This window comes from Streptopelia decaocto, assembly GCF_964273445.1.
Source record: "Streptopelia decaocto genome assembly, chromosome: 1".
Lineage (NCBI taxonomy): Eukaryota > Metazoa > Chordata > Aves > Columbiformes > Columbidae > Streptopelia > Streptopelia decaocto.
In genome coordinates this window covers 211,852,487-211,874,926 of record NC_138663.1, presented here as the reverse complement: position 1 = coordinate 211,874,926, position 22,440 = coordinate 211,852,487, and the positions used below count along the sequence as shown (strand labels likewise).

The 22,440-nt window shown below is 53.2% G+C and overlaps 2 protein-coding genes across 2 annotated transcripts; one reads left to right on the top strand and one right to left on the bottom strand.

Moving 5' to 3' along the window:
* Window positions 1-448: 448 nt before the first annotated feature.
* Window positions 449-5,220, top strand: LOC309438063 (uncharacterized protein). Its single transcript, XM_082048970.1, has 5 exons — window positions 449-833; window positions 944-1,105; window positions 1,780-1,906; window positions 2,180-2,287; window positions 2,466-5,220. Exons 3-5 carry the CDS (start codon window positions 1,780-1,782, stop codon window positions 3,764-3,766), a joined length of 1,536 nt encoding a protein of 511 aa, XP_081905096.1. The 5' UTR covers window positions 449-833; window positions 944-1,105; the 3' UTR covers window positions 3,767-5,220.
* Window positions 5,221-10,624: 5,404 nt separating this feature from the next.
* On the bottom strand, window positions 10,625-20,526 carry LOC309441343 (uncharacterized protein). Its single transcript, XM_082055976.1, has 5 exons — window positions 20,409-20,526; window positions 19,603-19,729; window positions 18,294-18,401; window positions 14,147-18,043; window positions 10,625-13,162 (listed from the first exon to the last, which is right to left on the bottom strand). Exons 2-4 carry the CDS (start codon window positions 19,727-19,729, stop codon window positions 17,319-17,321), a joined length of 960 nt encoding a protein of 319 aa, XP_081912102.1. The 5' UTR covers window positions 20,409-20,526; the 3' UTR covers window positions 10,625-13,162; window positions 14,147-17,318.
* Window positions 20,527-22,440: the final 1,914 nt, after the last annotated feature.

The window sequence follows — 22,440 nt, the reverse complement described above, 5'->3', positions numbered from 1 at the left end:
GAGTTAGGGGATGCCTTTCAACCAATCCCCATCTTTCTGTTCTAAATGATCTGTAGCTGTTGCATTGCATAGGTCTAATTTTGCTGACCTGGGAGGGGGAGATGGGACCCGTCCGAGTAGACAAGGCAAAGGAATGTTTGCCAACAGCCACCTGGCCTGTCCCCACCAGCCGGCGTGTCCCGCCGTGTCTCGGTGCCCCGAGCCCAGGACTCCATTTGCAGGGGACCCGCGTGGCCAGGGGTGGCGGGCAGGGCCAGGGGCCGCAAGGACACAGCGGTGCTCCCGGTGCCCGCCCCCGCGAGCCGAGCGGGGCGGAGCGGCAGGACTACACCTCCCGTGCTGCCCCGGCGGCGGGCGGCCCTCCCGGGCGGACGCTGCCGGCGGCTCCCGGCGCCGCCTTTGTCCGTGCGGGGCTGGCGGCGCGGCCCCGGCGCAGGTAGGGGCGGCGGGCGGCGGGCCCGCGGCACGGGGATGGGCGCTGCTGGCCCGCGGGGTCCCGGCGGAGGGGACCCCGGCCCCGACGGCCTCTCCCGTGCTCTCCCCTCCGCCGGCTGCCCCCCAGCCCTGCCGGACCCCCCCGCACTCCCCTTAGGGCCCGGCTCCCCCCGGCGCTCCGGCCTTTCCCCGGCTCGCCCCGTGGCCCCCGTGCAACGCGGACACGCTGCTCCGTGTCCCAGCCGCCCGGGCCCCCCTGGATCCGGCCCTGGCGGCCCCGGCGCTGGGAAGGGCACTTGTGGAGCACTGGAGGAGGATTTCGGTGCTTGGGAGCTTCCAAAACCCCCTTTTTCTCGTGGCTCTTTCTCACCTTTGCCCCAAGCTGCTTGGGTCCCTTGGTCTGTCCTTTTCCCAGTAGCTGTGAAGGCTCGGGGTGCAGGGAAGGCAGCTGTGGGCAGGTGAGTGAACTGGTGCCCCTGATTTCTTCATGGAAATGTTGTGCTTGCAGGGACCATCTGTCCTGGCTGTGCTGGTGCGGCTGGTGACGGGACAGGCACCTCGAGTGGAATCCGGAGCATCCCGCCTCCCTCTTCCCGGATCAATACCTGCACGGGCCTCCATCTCCGCGCCGAGAGCAGCGACGCGCCGGGATCCAGGCTGCTGCAGCAAGGTGGGGGTCAGGCACGACCCCGGCTCTGGGGACACCGTGGGCTGGGGTTGCCGTGGTTGGTTCCATGGTGCAGCAGCGTCAGCAAAACACCCGAGAGACCAGCTGGGTTGGGAGTCTGGTTGGTACAGTTGGTGGGAGAGGGAAGTGTTTTGAGACCCGGTGCGGTGCAGGGTGCTCCCGTTCCTGCCCGCTGAGCCGCACCACGGGCAGGGGCAGGCAGGAGCGTGCCTGCTGCCAGGCCTCGGGCCAGCCCTTGTGTCACGGTGCTGTGCCCGGCCCTGGTGGGTGATCTGGCATGTGGGATGGGTGTGGGGACAGGGCACAGTCCCCAGTGTTCTGGCGTGGGTCCCTAATTGGTACGAGCAGGGGAAACCTGCCTCTAAGCCTGCCAGCTCTGCCCCACTGCTGGCACAGCGGTGGAGTGTCACCCAGGCACCTGCTGACGCAGCCCCCTGTGTACCACAGTGACCATGCTGTGCTGCTTGGCTGTGCCACCGCCCCTCTGCCTTCACCCTTCCCTTGCACAGGATGCTCCAAGATTTCCTGGGGTTGTCTTCGGGATGCCAGAGCCTCCAGTGCCAGCGGGGCCCTGCTCGGCAGGGGCAGGATTTAGGCAGAGGTGTTTAGCAACCATGCGGTGGGGTGTGCTGAGCCAGGTGTGCTTCTTGCTGCAGATGTCGGTGACGTTTGAGGACGTGGCACTCTACTTCTCCCCCGAGGAGTGGGCAAAGCTGTCGGGCTGTCAGCGGCAGCTCTACCGGGAGGTGATGCTGGAGAACTACCAGATGGTTTCCTCACTGGGTGAGGACTCTCTCTGGTGATGTTGGGCTGGGGTCAAGCTGGAATTTGGACCTTTAACTGAGCTGGAGCTCTTTAAAAGGAAAATCCAGCTGTCGCCATTGCTGTCTGAGCGCTGACATAGTGGTTGCGGTAGCAGCTTTTACCCTGCCAGGCAGACTGGCAGGAGAAGGAGAGAGGAGCGGGGTGGGGGGGATGCTGGGGCTGTGGGTGCGGGGGCCGGTGCTGCTGTCCCGGCAGTGCGGGAGAAGGCGCTTCTCTCTGTACCCCGGACAGGCTGGGCCAACGTCAAACCAGAGATCATCTGCAGGATGGAGCAAGAAGAGACTCTATGCTTGCCGGACCCCGCTGGGGGGCAGCAGAGGCACCAGACCTCTGTGCCAGGTGAGTACCAAGGGTCTGGCAGAGGTGTGTGGGGTTCAAGTGGCACCATCCCCTTTTCCTAGGTGGTCCATGCACCAGGAAGGGTGGGGGGCTGGTGGGGCAGCCTGTGACCAGCTGGGCAGGAGAAAGGGGGATCAGTTGGGCAGTTGGGGCACCCACGTCTCCCCCCGACTCCTAGCCGCCCATTCATTGGAGAAGAGCCCCGCCACGTGCCCCAAGTGCAACAAGAGCTTCAAGAGCCAGACAGCACTGGATGCCCATGTGTGGAGCCACATACGTGAGCGTCCCTTCCACTGCACTCTCTGCGACAAGAGCTACATCTACAAGCAGAACCTGCTGACTCACCAGCGTGTGCGCAGCGGGGAGAAGCCCTTTGCCTGCAGCGACTGCGGCAAGAGCTTTGTCAGCAGGCAGAGTCTGCTGAGGCACCAGCGTGTCCACACTGGGGAGAAGCCCTTCACCTGCACTGACTGTGGCAAGAGCTTCCGCTTCAAGAATGTGCTGGTGAACCACCAGCGCATCCACACCGCGGAGAAGCCCTTCAGCTGTACCGTCTGCGGCAAGAGCTTCAGGGAGAGGACGAACTTCATCAGCCACCAGCGCATCCACACAGGGGAGCGTCCCTTCACCTGCACTGACTGTGGCAAGAGCTTTGTCCAGAGGCAGCACTTGCGGGGTCACCAGCGCATCCACACTGGGGAGAAGCCCTTCACCTGCAGCAAGTGTGGCAAGAGCTTCAGGGAGAAGAAGAAACTTGTCATCCACCAGCGCATCCACACAGGGGAGCGTCCCTTCACCTGCACCGACTGCAGCAAGAGCTTTACCCAGAGGCAGCAACTGCTGAGGCACCAGCTCATCCACACTGGGGAGAAGATGTTTGTCTGCAGCGACTGTGGAAAGAGCTTCAGGGATAAGAAGGAGCTCATCATCCACCAGCGTGTCCACACCGGGGAAAAGCCCTTCACCTGCACTGACTGTGGCAAGAGCTTTGTCAGCAGGTCAAACCTGCTGAAGCACCAGCGTGTCCACACCAGGGAGAAGCCCTTCACCTGCACTGACTGCGGCAAGAGCTTCAGTCGTAGGGAGACCCTCACTGTCCATGAGCGCATTCACACCAGGGAGATGCCCTTCACCTGCACCCACTGCCCCAAGGCCTTCAATGACAAGAGGTACCTCACCATCCATGAACGCATCCACACTGGGGAGAAGCCCTATAAGTGTGACGTGTGTGGCAAGGCCTTCAGACAGAAACACCACCTGAAGACCCACCAGCAGGTGCACCATGGCCCAGGGGTGGTGCCAGAGGCCAACCAGTGGGAAAAAGGGGGTCTGTCCCTGGTCGGGGGGCAGGCAGAGGCCAAGCCCTTCCAGTGCGGTGTCTGCGAGAAGCGGTTTTGGAAGGAGAGGCTCATGCTGGCTCACCAGCGCACCCACGGCACCCCCAGCCTGCAGCCGCCTCCGCAGCCCAGCACCCCCTGAATCTGCTCTTGAAGCGCCCGTGGGGCACTGGGGGCTGTTTTGATGGTGGCTGTGGGGGGATGTCCTGGTTTTGGCTGGGATACAGTTAATATTCTTCCTACTAGCTAGCATTGTGCTGTTTTGTATCAAGAATGAGAATAATGTTGCTAATACACAGATGTTTGGAGTTGTTGCTGAGCAGTCAAGGACTATTCAGGTTCTGGTGCCCTGCCAGCTGCGAGGGGGCACAGCCGGGACAGCTGAAACAAAGTGGCCAAAGGGCTGTTCCTTACCATATGAGGTCATGCTCAGTATAGAAACGGGGAGGACTTGGCCAGGGGCACCACAGCTCAGAGACGGGATGGGCATCAGTCAGCAAGTGGTGAGCAATTGTGTTGTGCATCACTTATTTTGTATGTTCTTACATCATCATCGTTGTCATTATTCTTTTTCTCTTCTATCCTATTAAACTGTCTTCATTTCAACCCACGAGTTTTACACACATCACTGGATGAGCCAAATTTAAGTTTTATGTTAATCATTTAACTTAAATAAGTACATTTTTAATAGCATGGATCACTTAGAATTGTAAGATTGTTTTATTTTTAGTATACTATCTGCTTCACGTTTCTTAGTAGCTAAATGTGCTGACATCTTAAACTGTGTGTTGTAAAGTTCTGCTTATATGCACCAGACTTGTGTCTACTTGAGCAAAACAAAGCGGCTACAAACCATCAACACCACCTGCATGATATGGCTGTTTTGCACGTTGTAGAGCAAAACAGGACCCACCTGAGGCCAATAATATCTTCAAGGCTGGCACGAAGTTGCTATGCACTATCAATGACATCTGAAGCAAAAGAAGATAAGGGTCTGACTGAAGACAGTGTAAGGATCCAGTGAGAATCAAGAAGACCCCAGACTCAAATATTAGTATTGGATGGGAACATCACATGAGGGGCAGGTATAATGATATATACTGTGAGGGTATAATTACTCAGGGACTTGAATGCTGGGCTCAGCAGCTCTGTGAAGGCACCCAGCTCGAACTGACCCTGCTGCTGGACCACTCCATTCAACTGTTTATTTTTACAAGCTTTGATGCCTGAGAGGTTGCTTCAAGAGACATGGGATCCAGACTTCAGAGTGACTTGGAGGTGAGCAGGTTGAGATACAGGATGAAACATGGATGTGGCAGTACGCTGAGATCAGTCCTGTGAGAAACCACAAGAGTCGGCGAGTGTGAGAACAAGCAGTGGGACTGTATGCTACGTGATAGAAAAAAGGAAGGAACACATACATTAAGGACAGGGGAATAGTGTGTGATAGATTAAAAAGCATGTATGGCAGTAACTTTGGAAACACAAAATATATCACTTATGTAATGGCTAACTAAGCAAATCATCAAGTGCTTGAGTAAGCACCATACGAAGTATAAATGAAAGCCTGAGTTTATAATAAATGTCTCTCCGCGACCCTTACTGAGAGTCCATGCCTCATTCACTGCACTTGGAAATCCCAGCCAAGCTATATGAAGAATCAGGTGAGCACATAGAATACTTTGGCCATTAGCTCAAATAATCCCTTACGTGTTTTCCCTTTACCTTCTACGTGTCTCTTAGACATGTACAGTTGATCAAGTCTGGGACTACATTTAGATCCAGCTGCACCTGGATTCCTCTCTCAGAAGGAGTTTAGAGAGCAAGAGGTTCCATTCTGAATCTCCTGATTCAACAGGAGGGCCTCTCTCTACCCTTTCACATCTCCTGTCCCTGTATAAATCACTCTAAAACAACTTTCACCTGATTCTCCTTGGCATATTTCCCCTATGCAGGAAGTACTAGAGTGAGCATTGTCATCAAACTGTGTTACTTTATTTTCTTTAAGTGATGTGAACGCCACTCTGCAGCAAGCAGGACCCTGAATCACTGTTCTGTGACAAATTGACGTAGTCAGCAGGATGGCAGGTGATATTGCTGAATTCAGAGCCATGGGGTGAGTCCGAGTTCCAAATTCTTAGAAGAATGAGCTCGCGATAACTGGCACAACGGGGAAGATGTGGAAGAACAGCTAAAAGTGGCCAGGGGCCATATATAAAGGATGGAAAGGGAAAAGGAATGATTTGCAAAATGTTACACACCTGCCTAGAAGCCACGTGTCAGGAGAGGAAAACCCTAAATAGAGAAAAACGAGATCTGAGGGAGCAAATAGAAGGTAAGAAAGCTCCTGAGTGATTACTGTCCTTGGAAACTGAGCAGCTGCAGAAATAGCTACAGGAAGAAAAAGATAAAACCCAGAAATGGAGGGAAAGATGGAAATTATATTTACGCGGGCTCATTTTGCCCCTGATATTCTACAGATGTGGAAACTAATTGTGTCCCCTGAATAATGGGATGGAAATATACAGGGTGACCCTCATGACAGTGAACCGCAGGACTATCACTCTTGTCTATCTCAGACCTTTCTGAATATGAAGTCAGACGTATCATTAGGACGGTCTTGAGTACCTCAGGGTGGTGCTGCGTGGTATCATTGGCAAAACACTCCCTGGGATCTGGTGCAACTGGCAAATTTTCAAGAAAAATATGGCAGAAAACCCAGTGAAACTGAAACAAAATCATAGAATGTGCAGAGCTGGAAGGGACCCAGAAGGATCATCGAGTCCAACTCTTGTCCCCACGTAGGACAACGCCAAAATTTCTACCATGTTTCTGAGGGCATTGTCCAAACTCTTCTTGAACCTTTTCCTCAAGTCCAACCTGACCGTCCCCTGCCACGTCTTCCTGCTGTTCCCTGGGGTTCTGTCTCTGTTCAGCAGAGAGAAGAGCTCAGCCCTGACCCTCCTGCTCCTGCTGAGGAACCTGCAGCCCCATGAGCTCTGTCCTCAGTCTGCTCTGCTCCAGCTGAACAAACCCAGGGACTTCAGCTGCTCCTCATACGGCTTCCCCTCCAAACCTTCACCAACTTAATGGCCTCCTCTACCCCCTCTCTGGTAGCTTTATCTCCTTTTTATCCTGTGTCCCCAGCCCTGCACACAGTGAATGCTCCAGATGTGGTGGCACCAGTGCAGAGCAGAGCAGGACAATCCCCTCCTTGCTTGGCTGGCCATGCTGTGTTGGATGCACCCAGCAGAGGGTTGACCCTCTTGGCTGCCAGGACACCCTGTTGGCTCTTGTTCAACTTGCTGTTGACCAGAGTTCAGTACCTCCCAGGATAATCTTCTCCATCATTTTGCCAGGTACAGAAGTGAGACTGGCAGGCCTGCAGTTACCGGGGTCATTGCTCTTGCACTTCTTGAAGACTGGGATGTTCGCCAGCTTCCAGTCAACTGGGAACTCTCCACATTCCCAAGAGTGTTGAAAAATCAAGGAGAGAGGTCTCTCTATGACATCAGTTGTCTCTTTAAGTACCCTCAGATGAATCCCTTAAGGTCCCATCTTGCTGAAACAGTAAATCCTGCACAATTTGGGGGTTGGCTGGGAGTTTATCATTCTCACAGTCATGGTTCTGTAGACCAGGGCTTCGAGCTATCTCTTTGCTGCTGACATGGAGAACCAAAAATGGGTAACAGCCTGAGAACCTTACCAGCCTAAGGAGTTTTCCAGTAACATCTCTTGCCCTGGCCCCAGGGAGGCAGCAGACTTTGCTGTGGGTTGGGTCTGGTTGGCATATTGGACCCTCTGTTCCTCTCAGAAAGGGGGGAACTACCCGCTTTTGGTCTTAACAAGAGTGGTTTTGATGCAGGGGGTAGGTTGCCTAGACAACTCTTCCATTCCAGAAGGGCTTTTGTCCGCATCACCGATTGTCTGCCCATCCATTTCCAGGGCCTCATACCTCTTGTGTACGGGCACCTGAGAAGGCAGGGCAGGCTGAAGGTGTATTCGCCTGCTGCCTGGAGCATTAACCTGCTCCCGTTCTCCCCCATGTCCTGGGTCTCTTCCTTCTGCCTGGTGGCCTGAGAGTAGGGGGTCCCTTGTTTCTTGTGCCATGGTGGGCTTCTGTACCTGTCTCAGGGGTGGTAGAGTGCAATTCCACCAGTCAATCTCCTCCTCTGCTTCCCTGGTACTCCTCAGCCTGGACACCTCCTCCCGAAGCTGTTACCAGTGTCACAGGGAATAATTTAGGGTTCTGCTTGCTGCAGAACAATGTTTAGGTTTCTTAAAGAGAAGCACGACCTTAAAGAGTTCGGTGGCAGGTTCACTCTGTTATTTACTGCATAGGGGAGATATACCAAGCCAAATGCTGCTTACCTTCTCTCCAGGTGCCTGCATCCATTCACGAAGGAAACTTTCAGGCATCTTCTTTCCCTGATAACTGTTTGCTCCAGGGGCTGTGTCTTGGAGCTCCAGAGACAAAATTTCAGGCGAGGTTTATATCCGTCACGATGCAAATGTTCGGGATTCTTCTATCCCTGACAACCGTACATTCCAGAGCCTGTACTTAGAGCTCCAGAGACAAACTTTCGGGGAGACCAGTAACCACATGCAAAGCAAACTTTCAGGAAACAAAATTCTCAGAAAAAAAAATTTAATAGAGTAAAATAGCCTAAGGGCTGGCTCAAGCTGGGTACCTGTGCAGAGGTCTGCCCAAGCACAGAGAACTACAAACATTTATATCTTTACAGACCATTCACACCAAGATCCAGTTCAATAGCAAAATTTCACCATCAGGTCCTTTGCTCCCCATTGGACCCTTTTACCCTGATTCCACATGGACCTTTGTTTTGTTCATTTGTAGACATTGGTTTTGGTCCGTATCTTTGCAGGTGCCGTTTTGTCTGGATAAATCCTTTCTTCTTGGCGATGTGCAAAATAGGCCCCCCCTATGCAGATGTCTGTGATGTGTCTGTGTTAGCCTTGGACCATTGTTTTCCCAGTCAGTTCCATTTTTCCCATCAAAATGCAAGCTAGACTTTATCTTGCAGGCGTTTAGTGTAGCCTGCAGTTGCTTTTAATAAATACGAGTTTAAAACTTCGGCAAATCTAGTCTACTAAGTAACATGAATCAAAGAGTATATTAAAAATCATATAGCCTTATATCTCTAAATAATCCATTACATTTGGTGTGCATCTACTTAAGCTAAATGACTAATATTGAACCTGAATTGGACTCATCCACTGACCTGGGAGTAGTAAAACCGTTGCCACACAGCTCACTTATTTAGCAGGGAGAGCTCAAAGTGGCTCATTCAGGCTGTTGTATTTGTAGAATGAAGCGGTTGAATCATACTCAAATTGCACAAAGTAGGAAAAGTCTGCACGAGACTCCCTGCACCCACAAGCCACTGGTGTTCACTGTGCTGTTCTGCTTCTTGTGGGTCTCCTGGAGGGAGCTCTTGGCCTGGTTACAGCTCAGGCCCTTCCCTCCTCTGGAGCCTGGACCAAACTGCTGCTGGTTTGGCTGGGGTTGAGTGCATCTGCCATACACCGGGATTCCTCTTTTCCTCAAATTTCTGGGTTTTATCTTTTTTTTTTTTTTTTTCTTGTAATTGTTTCTGCAGCTGCTCAGTTTCCAAGGACAATAATCACTCGGTAGCTTTCCTACCTTCTATTTGCTCCCTCAGATCTTGTTTTTCTCTATTTAGGGTTTTCCTCTCCTGACAAGTAGCTTCTAGGAAGGTGCCCAACATTTTGCAAATCTTTCCTTTTCCCTTTCCATCCTTTATATGGCCCCTGGCCACTTTTAGCTGTTCTTCCACATCTTCCCTGTTGTGCCAGTTATCACAAGCTCATTCTTCTAAGAATTTGGAACTCGGACTCACCCCATGGGTCTGAATTCAGTGCTATCACCTGCCATCCTGCCGACTACGCCAATTTGTCACAGAACAGTGATTCAGGGTCCTGCTTGCGACAGAGCAGCGTTCACATCACTTAAAGAAAATAAAGTAACACAGTTTGATGACAACGCTCACTCTAATACTTCCTCCATGGGGGAAATATGCCAAGGAGAATCGGGTGAAAGTTGTTTTAGAGTGATTTATACAGGGATGGGAGATGTGAAAGGGTAGAGGGAGGCCCTCCTGTTGAATCAGGAGGTTCAGAATGGAACCTCTTGCTCTCTAAACTCCTTCTGAGAGAGGAGTCCAGGTGCTGCTGGATCCAAACTCAGACACAGACTTGATCAACTGTACATGTCTAAGAGACACAGAGGGTAAGGGATTATTTGAGTTTATGGCCAAAGGAGTATATGTCCACACCTGATTCTTTATATCACTTGGCTGGGAAATCCAAGTGTCATCATTCTGCATCTCAACCTGCTCACCTCCCCTCCAGGGCCTGGTGCCAGGTCGCTCCTAAGTCTGGATCCCAGGTCTCATGAAGCAACCTCTCAGGCATCAAAGCTCATAGAAATAAACAATAGAATGGAGTGGTCCAGGAGCAGGGTCAGCTGGAGCTGGCTGCCTTTGCAGAGCTGCCGAGCCCAGCATACAAGTCCTACATGGACTATTTACCTGTCGCTCACATGATGATCCAGTCCAATAGATATATTTCTCCCTACGGTTTTCTTCATATTGGATCCTTTCATTGTCTTCAGACCAGCCCTTATCTTCTGTTGCTGCAGACATTGTTGATAGTCCATAGCCACTTCATGCTGGCCTTGATGACATTACTTGACTCAAGTGGATCCTGTTTTGCTCTATGAGGTACAAAACAGGCCTTATAAAACATGCAGGTTCTGCTGACAGTTTGTAGCTGCTTTGTTTTGCTCAAGTAGACACAAGTTGGTTGAATATGAGCAGATCTTTACAACACACAGTTTAAGATGTCCGCAAATTTAGCTACAAGGTAACACGAAGCAGACAGTACACTAAAACTCACACAACATTATACATCTAATGGCTTCATTCTATTTAAAACTTTTTATTTTTAGGCTAAATGATTAACATTAAACTTAAATTGGGCTCATCCGGTGACATGTGTAAAACTCATGGGTTGAGATTAAGGCAGTTTAATAGAAGAGGAAAGGAATAATTACAATGATGATGATGTAAGAATATACAAAAAAGTGATGCACAACACAATTCCTCACCACCCACTGACCGATGTCTGACACTGCCTGTCCCTGAGCTGCAGTGCCCCCAGCCAAGTCCCCCCAGTTTCTATACTGGGCATGATACCATATGGTAAGGAACAGCCCTTTGGCCACTTTGGGGCAGCTGTCCCGGCTGTGCCCCCTCCCAGCTGGCAGGGCACCAGAAGATCAAAAGTCCTTGACTGCTCAGCAACAACTAAAACATCTGCGTATTAGCAACATTCTTCTCATCTTCAATCCAAAACACAGCACTATACCAGCTAGTAGGAAGAATATTAACTCTGACCCAAACAAAACCACGACATCCCCACACAGCCACCCCACACCAGCTCCCAGCGCCCCACGGGCCCCTCAGCAGCAGATTCAGGGGGTGCCGGGCTGCGGAGGCGGCTGCAGACTGGGGGTGCCGTGGGTGCGCTGGTGAGCCAGCATGAGCCTCTCCTTCCAAAACCGCTTCTCGCAGACACCGCACTGGAAGGGCTTGGCCCCTGTCTGTGTCTGCGTTGGGTGTCCCGGAGGCACCCCGAGGTTAGTTTAAGGGACAACAGGGTCCAAAACAACTTTTATTAAACTGGTGAGAAACAGGGTTTTAGCACTCCAAAAGTGACTTAAATACAGGTTCGGATATCAGTTGAGGAAAATTATTAAGGAGGCAGCAACTAATACAACAGGCGGTCCACAGAGTGCATGCACATGGCTTCACCCAAAACAATGCTGGAGCCATCCCTGAGTCCCGGAGAAGTACGCACTTGCCTGAACACGGTGTGGGATTATTTTTAAAGAGATACACGTACTCGTAGTGAGTACGGGAAGTGTACACTCGCGATTCTGCGTGGATTAATTTATAATACACTTGCAATCCTGCGAGGGTTAATTTACTTACATGTGCAAATGTGCACGGAATATTACACATGCTTATGTGGAAGCACGGGAGGAAAATACACTCGAGATTGTGCAAGGAAATAATTTATACACGTGCTCATATTGAGCACAGAAAGTTACATGTGCAAATGTGCACGGAAAGTACACGTGCTTGTATTAAGCACGGAAAGTAAGCGTGCAAATGTGCACGGAAAGTTACACATGCAAATGTGCACAGAAAGAAAATACACTCGCAATTGTGCGAGGAAATAATTTTTACACGTGCGCGTATTGAGCATGGAAAGTTACACGTGCATATGTGCACGGAAAGTATAAATATACTCGCAATTCTGCGAGAAGTTTTACTCACACCCGTGGCGGCGAGGCAAGCTGAGTCTCCATCCTGGGGGGAGCTCTCGGTGGCAGAATCTTGCTCGTGCTCCAAGAGACCCGCGACAATGGGCGGAGTCTCGACGAGAATCCCATTTTTATATTGGCTGATCAGATCTGACTGTGGGCACTCTAGAAGCTTCTCTGCACCCCACACTGGCTGTGGGTGCCCCTGAAGCCTCCAAACATCCCCCACACTGGCCGCAGGTGCCCAGCGGCTCCCTGGCGCCTCGGCACTCCCTTCTCCTAATGGCCCTGGCCAGGGGCCTCTGGGGCCAAACAAAAGAAGCTGTTGGCCTCAAACAGCAGAGAGAGAGGGAGATGTGCCTACTCCTTCCATACTGAAGGAGGGAAGGGGAGAGAGGGGGGTTTGCATCCTGCCACACTGGGGATGGACCCTCCCTCTCTCACTGGTCACCCACCTGCACCACCCATGGACCCTGGTGCACCCGCTGCTGGTGGATGTTCAGGTGGTACTTCTGCCGGAAGGTCTGCCTGCACTCACTGCACTTGTAGGGCTTCTCCTCAGTGTGGATGCGCTCATGGATGGTGAGGATCCTCTTGTCTCTGAAGGTCTTGGGACACTGGGTGCAGACGGGAGGACACTCCCTGGTGTGGAGGCACTTATGGATGATGAAAGTCTTCTTCTCCGTTTAGCTCTTGCCGCAGTGGCTGCAGATGAAGGGCTTCTCCCCGCTGTGCTCACGCCTGTAACTCACCAGGTAATTCTTACGGCTGAAGCTCTTGTCGCAGTCAGTGCAGGTGAAGGGCTTCTCACCAGTTTGGATGCGCTGGTGCTTCTTCAGGTAGCTATGGTGCCTGAAGCACTGGCCGCAGCGGCAGCAGGTGTAGGGCTTCTCGCCTGTATGGCTCCGCATGTGGACATTTAGCGTCGCCTGCTTCCCAAAGCTCTTGTTGCACTCAGGGCACGTGGGGCGGCTCTTCTCCTGCTGCTGGGGGGCTGGGAGGGGCCGTGGATGAGGGCGCCTCAACTGGATCCCCCAGCTCCCACCCTCAGGGACATCCTCTGCCTCTCTCTGTGACCTGGGGCTGGCAGTTGCTGGGGAGGAGAGGCCAGTGTGCCGAAAGGCTAGCCGGCGGGGAAGACAACCGGCTTGGCTAAACAGGGAGATTCTGAAGGAAATCAGAAATAAAAAGAGTATTTATCGACTGTGGAAAAAAAGGGCTGGCTACTTATGAAGAATTTATGAAAATAGCTAGATCGTGCAGAAAAAAAATCAAGGAAACACAAGTGCAATTTGAAGTTAATTTGGCCAATTCTGTTAGGGATAATAAAAAGTCCTTCTTTAAATATGTTAATAACAAAAGGAGGGGCAAGGAAAACCTCCATTCTCTGTTGGACTTTGAAGGGATCCTGTCCTGGATCCAAACCAGCGTGGTCAGCAGGACAAGGGCAGTGACCCTTCCCCTGTGCTCTGCATTGGGGAGGCCACACCTGGAGTATTGTGTTCAGTTCTGGGCCCCTCAGGCCAGGAAAGAGATTGAAGTGCTGGAGCGGGGCCAGAGAAGAGCAACAAGACTGGGGAAGGGACTTGAGCACAAGCCCTATGGGGAGAGGCTGAGGGAGCTGGGCTTGTTTAGTCTGGAGAAGAGGAGGCTCAGAGCTGAGCTCAGCACTCTCTAGAACTACCTGAAGGGCAGTTCTAGCCAGGTGGGGATTGGGCTCTTCTCCCAGGCAGTCAGCAATAGGACAAGAGGGCATGGGCTTCAACTTAAATTTAGGCTGGGTATTAGGAAGCAATTCTTTGCAGAGAGAGTGGTCAGGCATTGGAATGGCTGCCCAGGGAGGTGCTGGACTCACTGGCCCTGGAGGTTTTTAAGCTGAGATTGGCACTTAGTGCCATGATCTAGTCAATGGACTGGAGTTGGATCAAGGGTTGGACTTGATGATCTCGGAGGTCTTTTCCAACCCAGTCGATTCTGTGATTCTGTGATGGTCGCTGCTGGGGACAGGACGGGATCATAGGACCCCTCTCCATGGGGAGTGAGACAGGCACCCTGCCAACCCCCCCCACCCTTCCTGGCAGCAGAGCACCTGAGGCAAGAGACAGTACCCCCTGAACTCCCAAAAACCCCACAGAGACTCCTGGTACCCACCTGGCACAGGGCTCTGGTGCCTCTGCCGCTCCCCAGGGTCGTCTGGCACACACGGTGTCTCTTCTCGCTCCATCTTGCAGATGATCTCTGGTTTGTCGGTGGCCCAGCCTGTCCAGGGCACAGAGAGAAGCCCCCTCTCCCGCACTCCAGGGAAAGACCCCTACTCACTGAACATGCACGTTAAGAATAGTACTAGATAACTTGCATGCAAATATTGTAACCAATCAGCCCTACTGGCCTGCACTGAGGGTGTGTGTACAGTAATAAATTTTTGTATAAATGACTGAGACTTTTGTGTTGCTGGCATTCTATTTGATCTAGCATTAAGACTTGTACTGGCAGAAACACTGAAGCAGGAAACCGTTAATCTTTAAGGAACAATACGCATGCAGAAACTAGACATAGTACAACCTAAGCAAACATGTTCTTAGCACCCATTAAAAAGATAAAGCAGAACTACATGACTTTTGGGGTGCAACAAGATAACAACGTGCATGGTCAAGAATGAGGTCAAGGACTGGCCATCTACAACTTCAGGGGCATCAGACAAAGAAGACTACCAGAGACCCCCTTTGAAGACCCTCAAATACCAAAAAAGGACTTCTGATAAGAGGTGTAACTATGTAAAAATCCTATGTTTAATGCATAAGCTAAGCGGTAGAAACTAATTAATATGTAATCAGTATGTGTAATAAATACTGGGAAGCTTAAGTGATAGGCGTGCTCGATTAGATGGACCCAAGTGCCCAGCACACTCCAATAAAGAATGCCTGCTTTTTAGAACTCTCAGAATGGTATTAAAGAGTTTTACTGCTGACTTTTCGGTACCAGTACAGCTCTGTAATAAAATAAATATCACAGAATCCCAGAATGTCAGGGGTTGGAAGGGCCCTGGAAAGCTCATCCAGTGCAATCCCCCCATGGAGCAGGAACACCCAGATGAGGTTACACAGGAAGGTGTCCAGGGGGTTGGAATGTCTGCAGAGAAGGAGACTCCACAACCCCCCTGGGCAGCCTGGGCCAGGCTCTGCCACCCTCACCAGGAACAAGTTTCTTCTCAAATATAGAGTGGAACCTTTTGTGTTTCAGTTTGAACCCATTACCCCTTGTCCTATCACTGGTTGTCACTGAGAAGAGCCTGGCTCCATCCTCCTGACACTCCCCCTTTCCATATTGATCCCCAGGAATGAGTCCCCCCTCAGTGTCCTCTTGTCCAGCTCCAGAGGCCCAGCTCCCTCAGCCTTTCCTCACACGGGAGATGCTCCACTCCCTGCAGCATCTTGGTGGCTGCGCTGGACTCTCTCCAGCAGTTCCCTGTCCTGCTGGAACTCAGGGGCCACAACTGGACACAATATTCCAGGTGTGGTCTCCCCAGGGCAGAGCAGAGGGGCAGGAGAACCTCTCTGACCTACTGACCACCCCCTTCTAACCCACCCCAGGTCCCATTGGCTTCCTGGCCACAAGGGCCCAGTGCTGGCTCATGGTCACCCTGCTGTCCCCAGGACCCCCAGGTCCCTTTCCCCTACACTGCTCTCCAACAGGTCATTCCCCAACTTATACTGGAACTTGGGGTTGTTCCTGCCCAGATTCAAGACTCTACACTTGCCCTTGTTCTAGTTCATTAAATATTTCCCTGCCCAACCTGTCCAGGTCTCTGGATGGCAGCACAGCCTTCTGGCATATCAGCCACTCCTCTCACCTCTGTGTGCACAATGTTGCTCATCTGCATGCACTCCAGGTAAAGGACCCTGTTTTAGGTGACGTGTGGAATGAACTTCACGACCCGTGAGGTTATAAAGAAGGTCCTCAGCGCTGGGCACATGGGATAATTCCACCAAAAACGTGTGCAAATCCCCAGCAGCCACGAACTTGGTTAAATGCTGAAAAGTATTACATATTCATTAAAATTCTAGGAATGCCTATACATATTCATAATGTGTCCCCAAGAAGGCGGTTCTTATTACAATGAGTTCTGGGAAATCATTTCCATAGTCTCCACCTTCAGCTCCTCCTGGTTGCGCCTGTGCAGTGCGTCCTGGTGGTCGTGGGCCGGGGTCTTTTGGATGAAGGCTGCAGTCTACCTCGCTGCAAACCTTTACCTCTGGCCTGGTATGCTGAGCTGGCTGAGGCTCAAACTGGTGAGCTGGTTACAGCTGGATTATCTTCTTCTTTTGTTCTCAAGACTCCCATTATCTCATTGTCACGATCCATTCGGTGGACTCAGGACGGTTCTTTTACCTTGATCTTGAAGCGCAAAATTAAGGCAACCGAAATGCCAAGGGGTTATAATTCAACCAAACAGTGTAACTTTACTATTTTGCCCATAAAGCGGCACGTGGTAGAGACAGTGAAGAAAAAGGAAAGAAAAGGGGAGGAAAGAGGATTATAGCTACCAGCATAGGTCCAAAGGTGTCCCTATGGTCCCAGGTCCCGAACAGCATGCTGCTGGTCCTCCATCATGATCTGTGGGGAGATCTCTCCGAGGTTCGGTTAGGAACCCTCTTTTATGCCAAGCAACAGCGCCTCACCCCTCCTCTCTCCCATGGATTGAGGCCAATCTCCACCTTCGTTTCATGATCCAGAGTTAACTGCACAGACCCAAATAGTCCCCGCTTCGCTTGCCAGAACCTGTCTGCGCCTGCGCCGCCTCGTGTTCAGGGGTCTCTTACTTGTCCGCTGGTGACCTCAATACCCTCTGCAAGCCCCTGCGCATGCTCCTCTTTGTTGGCCTTAGTAACAGGGAGGAGGTTGGGCAAGTTTGGCTGAGGCAGCAGGTGAAATCCATCTTCTGGACAGCAGCTATTGTTACCTGTAGTCCCAGGTATCAGAGACTCCCTATATCACGCAGATCTTTCTCTCAGGACATTTGTTTCTTGGTATCTCTCCAAGTCCCTGATAGCAATGTTGAGGCAAATACTGTTCTTCGGACTGACTCCTACACTCATCCACCCAAGGACGCAGCTGGGTTTTTATCTTTGTGAAGTCGTCAGCAAGCCCGTTTCTCATACATTAAGTTACACAAAGCTCTAAGCTAGGTAATTGCTACGTGGTTAACTCTTTGTTAGCTAGTTAGTTAGTAAGTTAGGTCCCTGTGTCATAGGGACAGCGGTAAAGCCAGCCTGGAGGGTCCTGGACCACGCTGGGATGTGGTTCTCCATTTTGGCTCCTCCCTCTAAGACTGGTCGCCCGCTCGCAGAGCCATCCGACGCCGGTGCACCCGCTGCAGGTGGCTGTTCTGCTGGTGCTTCTGCCGGAAGGTCTTCCCGCACTCGCTGCAGCTGTAGGGCTTCTCCCCAGTGTGGATGCGCTCGTGGATGGTGAGGGTCCTCTTGTCCCTGAAGGTTTTGAGACACTGGGTGCAGATGAAGGGACGTTCCCCGGTGTGAAGGCGCTCATGGGTCAGCAGTAGTTTCTTCTCCTTGTAGCTCTTGCCGCAGTGGCTGCAGATGAAGGGCTTCTCCCCCGTGTGCTCAAGCCTGTGGCACACCAGGTAATCCTTACGGATGAAGCTCTTGCCGCAGTCGGTGCAGGTGAAGGGCTTCTCCCCGGTGTGGATGCGCTGGTGTAATATCAGGACGCTGTTCTGGCAGAATCTCTTGCCACAGTAGGTGCAGGTGAAGGGCTTCTCACCGGTGTGGACGCGCTGGTGCCTCTTCAGGTGGCTTCCCTGCGTGAAGCACTGGCCGCAGTGACTGCAGATGAAGGGCTTCTCACCAGTGTGCACACGCTGGTGCTTGAGCAGGTCCTCCTTCCCTGCGAAGCTCTTGCCACAGTCAGTGCACTGAAAGGGATGCTCACGCATGTGGCTCCGCACGTGGAAATCCGGCACCGTCTGGCTCTCGAAGCTTTTGTTGTGATTGTGGCATGTGGGGGGGCTCCTCTCCAGCGGCTGAAAGTCTGGGAGGCAGTGAAGATGAGAACATTTGAACTGACTCCCACCCTCGGGAACACCATTGGCCACCCTCTGGGTCCTGGGGCCAACGGATCCTGGGGAAGACAGGCTGGGGTCACTGCCAGGGACAGCATGGGCAGGTGGGGTCCTGGCCCATGGGGAGCACCTCAGGCAACCCGCCAGACCCCCCACTTCCTGGTACACGGAGCATCTGGGGCAAGGGAAAGTGAACCCCCCATGCTCCCCAATACCCACCTGGCACAGGGCTCTGGTGCCTCTGCCGCTTCCTGGGAGGCTCTGGCACGCACGGTGTCTCTTCTCGCTCCATCTTGCAGATGATCTCTGGTTTGACGGTGGCCCAGCCTGTCCGGGGCACAGAGAGAAGCCCCCTCTCCCGCACTGCCGGGACAGCAGCACCGGCCCCCGCACCCACAGCCCCAGCATCCCCCCCACCCCGCTCCTCTCTCCTGTCCCTGCCAGGATGCAGCTTCAGCCCCCACATCCCTGCACCTACAGCCTCCTCTTGTTATGGTTAGCTACATTTTGCTTTGTAAACTGTATCCAAGATTCTTACCTTATCTTAAAAACTATGCAGGTTGTATATGAGTTTCATATTTTAGAGAACTAAAAGTTAGTACTTATCTTATCTTGAGAGGATAAGATGTGCTGAGAAGGTACATTTGCTATCATCCAAGAATTTTTATAATTTTGTGAAGAGTGCGCATGTGCTGTGATGAAAGGTGAAAAGTACACCAGTGATGAAGACTACTTACTTCATCCTGAAGACCCCCAAAACGACCACCAGAGGACACTGTGCATACTTAGGGTCATTCCAAGGTGTTGCAACTGATATTGTGAAATAATTGTGTAACCTAATGAATATGCAGTATACACGTTGTAATTCTAATGAATATGTATGTAACCAAACTGTATAAATGTAGTAGAGTTCAAATCAGTGGTCGGAACCAGCTTTGGGTGCGAACCCCTGGTTTCCCAGCGCTGAAATAAAGCACCGCATATAACTACGTCCGTGGTTATGTGTCCTTGAATGCTAACACTCTCGCCTCGCCCCCGTCACCTCGGCCACTCTCCTGCACACAGGACACCTGGGAACAGCTCAAAGCTGCGCCTGGGAGGTTTAGACTGGATGTGAGGAAGCATTTCTGTACTGAGGGGGTGGTCAAATCAGGGAACACGTTTCCTGCACAGGTGGTCAATGCCCCAAGCCTGTCCCTGTTTGAGAGGCATTTGGACAATGCCTGTAACAACACGCTGCAGTTTGTGGTCAGCCCTGAAGTGGTCACGCAGCTGGACTAGATGAGCATTGTAAGTCCCTTCCATTTCAAATGGGCTATTCCATCCCATCCCATCCCATCCCATCCCATCCCATTTTCTCTCCCAGGAACACTCTACACTAGGGGCTGCCAAACAGGTTAAAACCTGCAATTACAAAAGCTACATCAGCAATCAGGCAGAGCTGGATTTTCCTTTTCAAGAACTCCAGCTCAGTTACAAGTGTTAATTCCCTCTTGATCCTAGTTCCGAGGTTCCAGAGAGTCCTCACCCAGCGAGGCGACCATCTGGTAGTTCTCCAGCATCACCTCCCGGTAGAGCTGCCGCTGACAGCCCGACAGCTTTGCCCACTCCTCGGGGGAGAAGTAGAGCGCCACGTCCTCAAACGTCACCGACATCTGCAGCAAGAAGCACACCCGGCTCAGCACACCCCACCGCATGGTTGCTAAACACCTCTCCCAAAATCCAGCCCCTGCCGGGCAGGGCCCCGCTGGCACCGGGGGCTCTGGCAACCTGTAGGCAGTGCTGGGAATGCTCAGAGCATCCTGTGCAAGGGAAGGGCGAGGGCAGAGGGGCGGTGTGGGCACAGCCAGGCAGCACAGCATGGTTACTGCAGCATTGGGGGCTCTCTGAGCAGGTCCCTGGGTTGGGGACACCCCACCAGCTGTGCCAGGAGAGGGGCAGGGCTGGCAGGCTTACAGGCAGGTTTCCCCTGTTCATGCCAGATTAGGGACCCACGCAGGAGCAGTGGAGACTGTGCCCTGTCTCACACCCATCCCACAAGCCAGATCACCCACCAGGACCGGACACAGCACCGTGACACAAGGGCTGGCCCGAGGCCTGGCAGCAGGCACGCTCCTGCCTGCCCCTGCCCGTGGTGCGGCTCAGCGGGCAGGAACGGGAGCACGCTGCACCGCAGCGGGGCTCAAAACACTTCTGTCCCACAACATTCCACACCAAGGGACCCCCACCCCACATGGTCCCACAGGTGTTTTGCTGACACTGCTGCACACAGCACCACCCATGGCAATCCCAGCCCATGGTGTCCCCAGAGCCGGGGCCGTGCCTGACCCCCACCTTGCCGCAGCAGCCTGGAGCCCGGCGCGTCGCTGCTCTCGGCGCGGAGATGGAGGCCCGTGCAGGTATTGATCCGGGAAGAGGGAGGCGGGATGCTCCGGATTCCACACGAGGTGCCTGTCCCGTCACAAGCCGCACCAGCACAGCCAGGACAGATGGTCCCTGCAAGCACAACATTTTCATGAAGAATCAGGGGCACAAGTTCACTCACCTGCCCACAGCTGCCTTCCCTGCACCCCGAGCCTTCACAGCTACCGGGAAAAGGACCGACCCAAAGAACGTTGCCCAGCGACCCGGCCATCTTGCAGTAAACGCAAGAAAGAGCCACGAGAAAAAGGGGGTTTTGGAAGCTCCCGAGTACCCAAATCTTCCTCCGGTGCCCCACAAGGGCAGCAGGAAGATGTGCGGGGTGTCCCGGGGGTCTGAGCACCCGGCCCGGCCCCAGCCCAGCCCTTCCCAGCGCCGGGGCCGCCAGGGCCGGATCCAGGGGGGCCCGGGCGGCTGGGACACGGAGCAGCGTGTCCGCGTTGCACGGGGGCCACGGGGCGAGCCGGGGAAAGGCCGGAGCGCCGGGGGGAGCCGGGCCCTAAGGGGAGTGCGGGGGGGTCCGGCAGGGCTGGGGGGCGGCCGGCGGAGGGGAGAGCACGGGAGAGGCCGTCGGGGCCGGGGTCCCGTCCCGGGGCCGCCCGGCGGGGGATGCCCGCGGCCGGGGAGCGCCGGGACCCCGCGGGCCAGCAGCGCCCATCCCCGTGCCGCGGGCCCGCCGCCCCTACCTGCGCCGGGGCCGCGCCGCCAGCCCCGCACGGACAAAGGCGGCGCCGGGAGCCGCCGGCAGCGTCAGCCCGGGAGGGCCGCCCGCCGCCGGGGCAGCACGGGAGGTGTAGTCCTGCCGCTCCGCCCCGCTCGGCTCGGGGGGGCGGGCACCGGGAGCACCGCTGTGTCCTTGCGGCCCCTGGCCCTGCCCGCCACCCCTGGCCACACGGGTCCCTTGGAAATGGAGTCCTGGGCTCGGGGCACCGAGACACGGCGGGACATGTAGGGGTGTCAGTCGGGGTGCTGTGGTATCACTGGGGTGCTGGGTCACGCCCGCAGGAGGTCTCGGGGAGGGGCGATGTCCGTGCTCCGGGGATAGATTGGGTCCGGAGGGTGGGTCGGGTACTGGTGTTCCAAACGGGGCAGCACAAGCGCCCAACACACCGCCCTGTCCTCGAGGAGGGGACAGGGGACCGGGTCCCCACTGTGCTGGACCAGTACTGGTGTTACAGTTGAACTAACTTTTGTAAACTGTATCCAAGGTTCTTCTGTGTTTGGTTTTGTGGATTGTAATAAGTGATGGTCAAAATTGTTATTGTTGAGCAAATCGAGTAGGATTCAATCATATTATGCATATTGTTGTAAGCAATAACTACGCTTGTGCAAGATTGATGATGTTTTGTAGAACTTTGTAATAGTAATTAGGTCAACATCTGGAGGAAACCGGATAACAGAACGCCCGGATGGTGCAACTGATAACAAAGTGCCCGGATGTTGCAGAGCACCTGGATAGTGCACCGGATGACAGAGCGCCCAGATGGTGCATCAGATAACAAAGCGCCCGGTAGCGCGTGGACATTGTCAACTAGCCAACCAGGGGTTAATTCGTCAAGGTGTCCCAGCGCGTGAACGAGTGAATAACATATAAAAGCACATACGGAAAGCTGAGTGTTTGTGCCGTTGGCGGAACCGAGTTCCCCCGGTCACCCAGCGCTGTTTTGCCTAATTACCGCTTGCTTTAAATTCGCTTGCTTAATAAAATTAACTGATTAGCTCAAAAACTCGTCTTCATTTATAACAAGGATGGTGTCCAGGATGCTGTATGCAAGGTTTTACCTTACTTTGAAGTTTTTCAGGCTGTGTCCAAGTAGAGGTGCATTCAAGCATAGTCTTATATAACCATACCCTATTCTTCAAATTGACATAGATTTATGACCCATTCTTTAAAACAGGTAACTGAGAAACAACTGATAAACATGCGAATGTTACTTAGCATCGC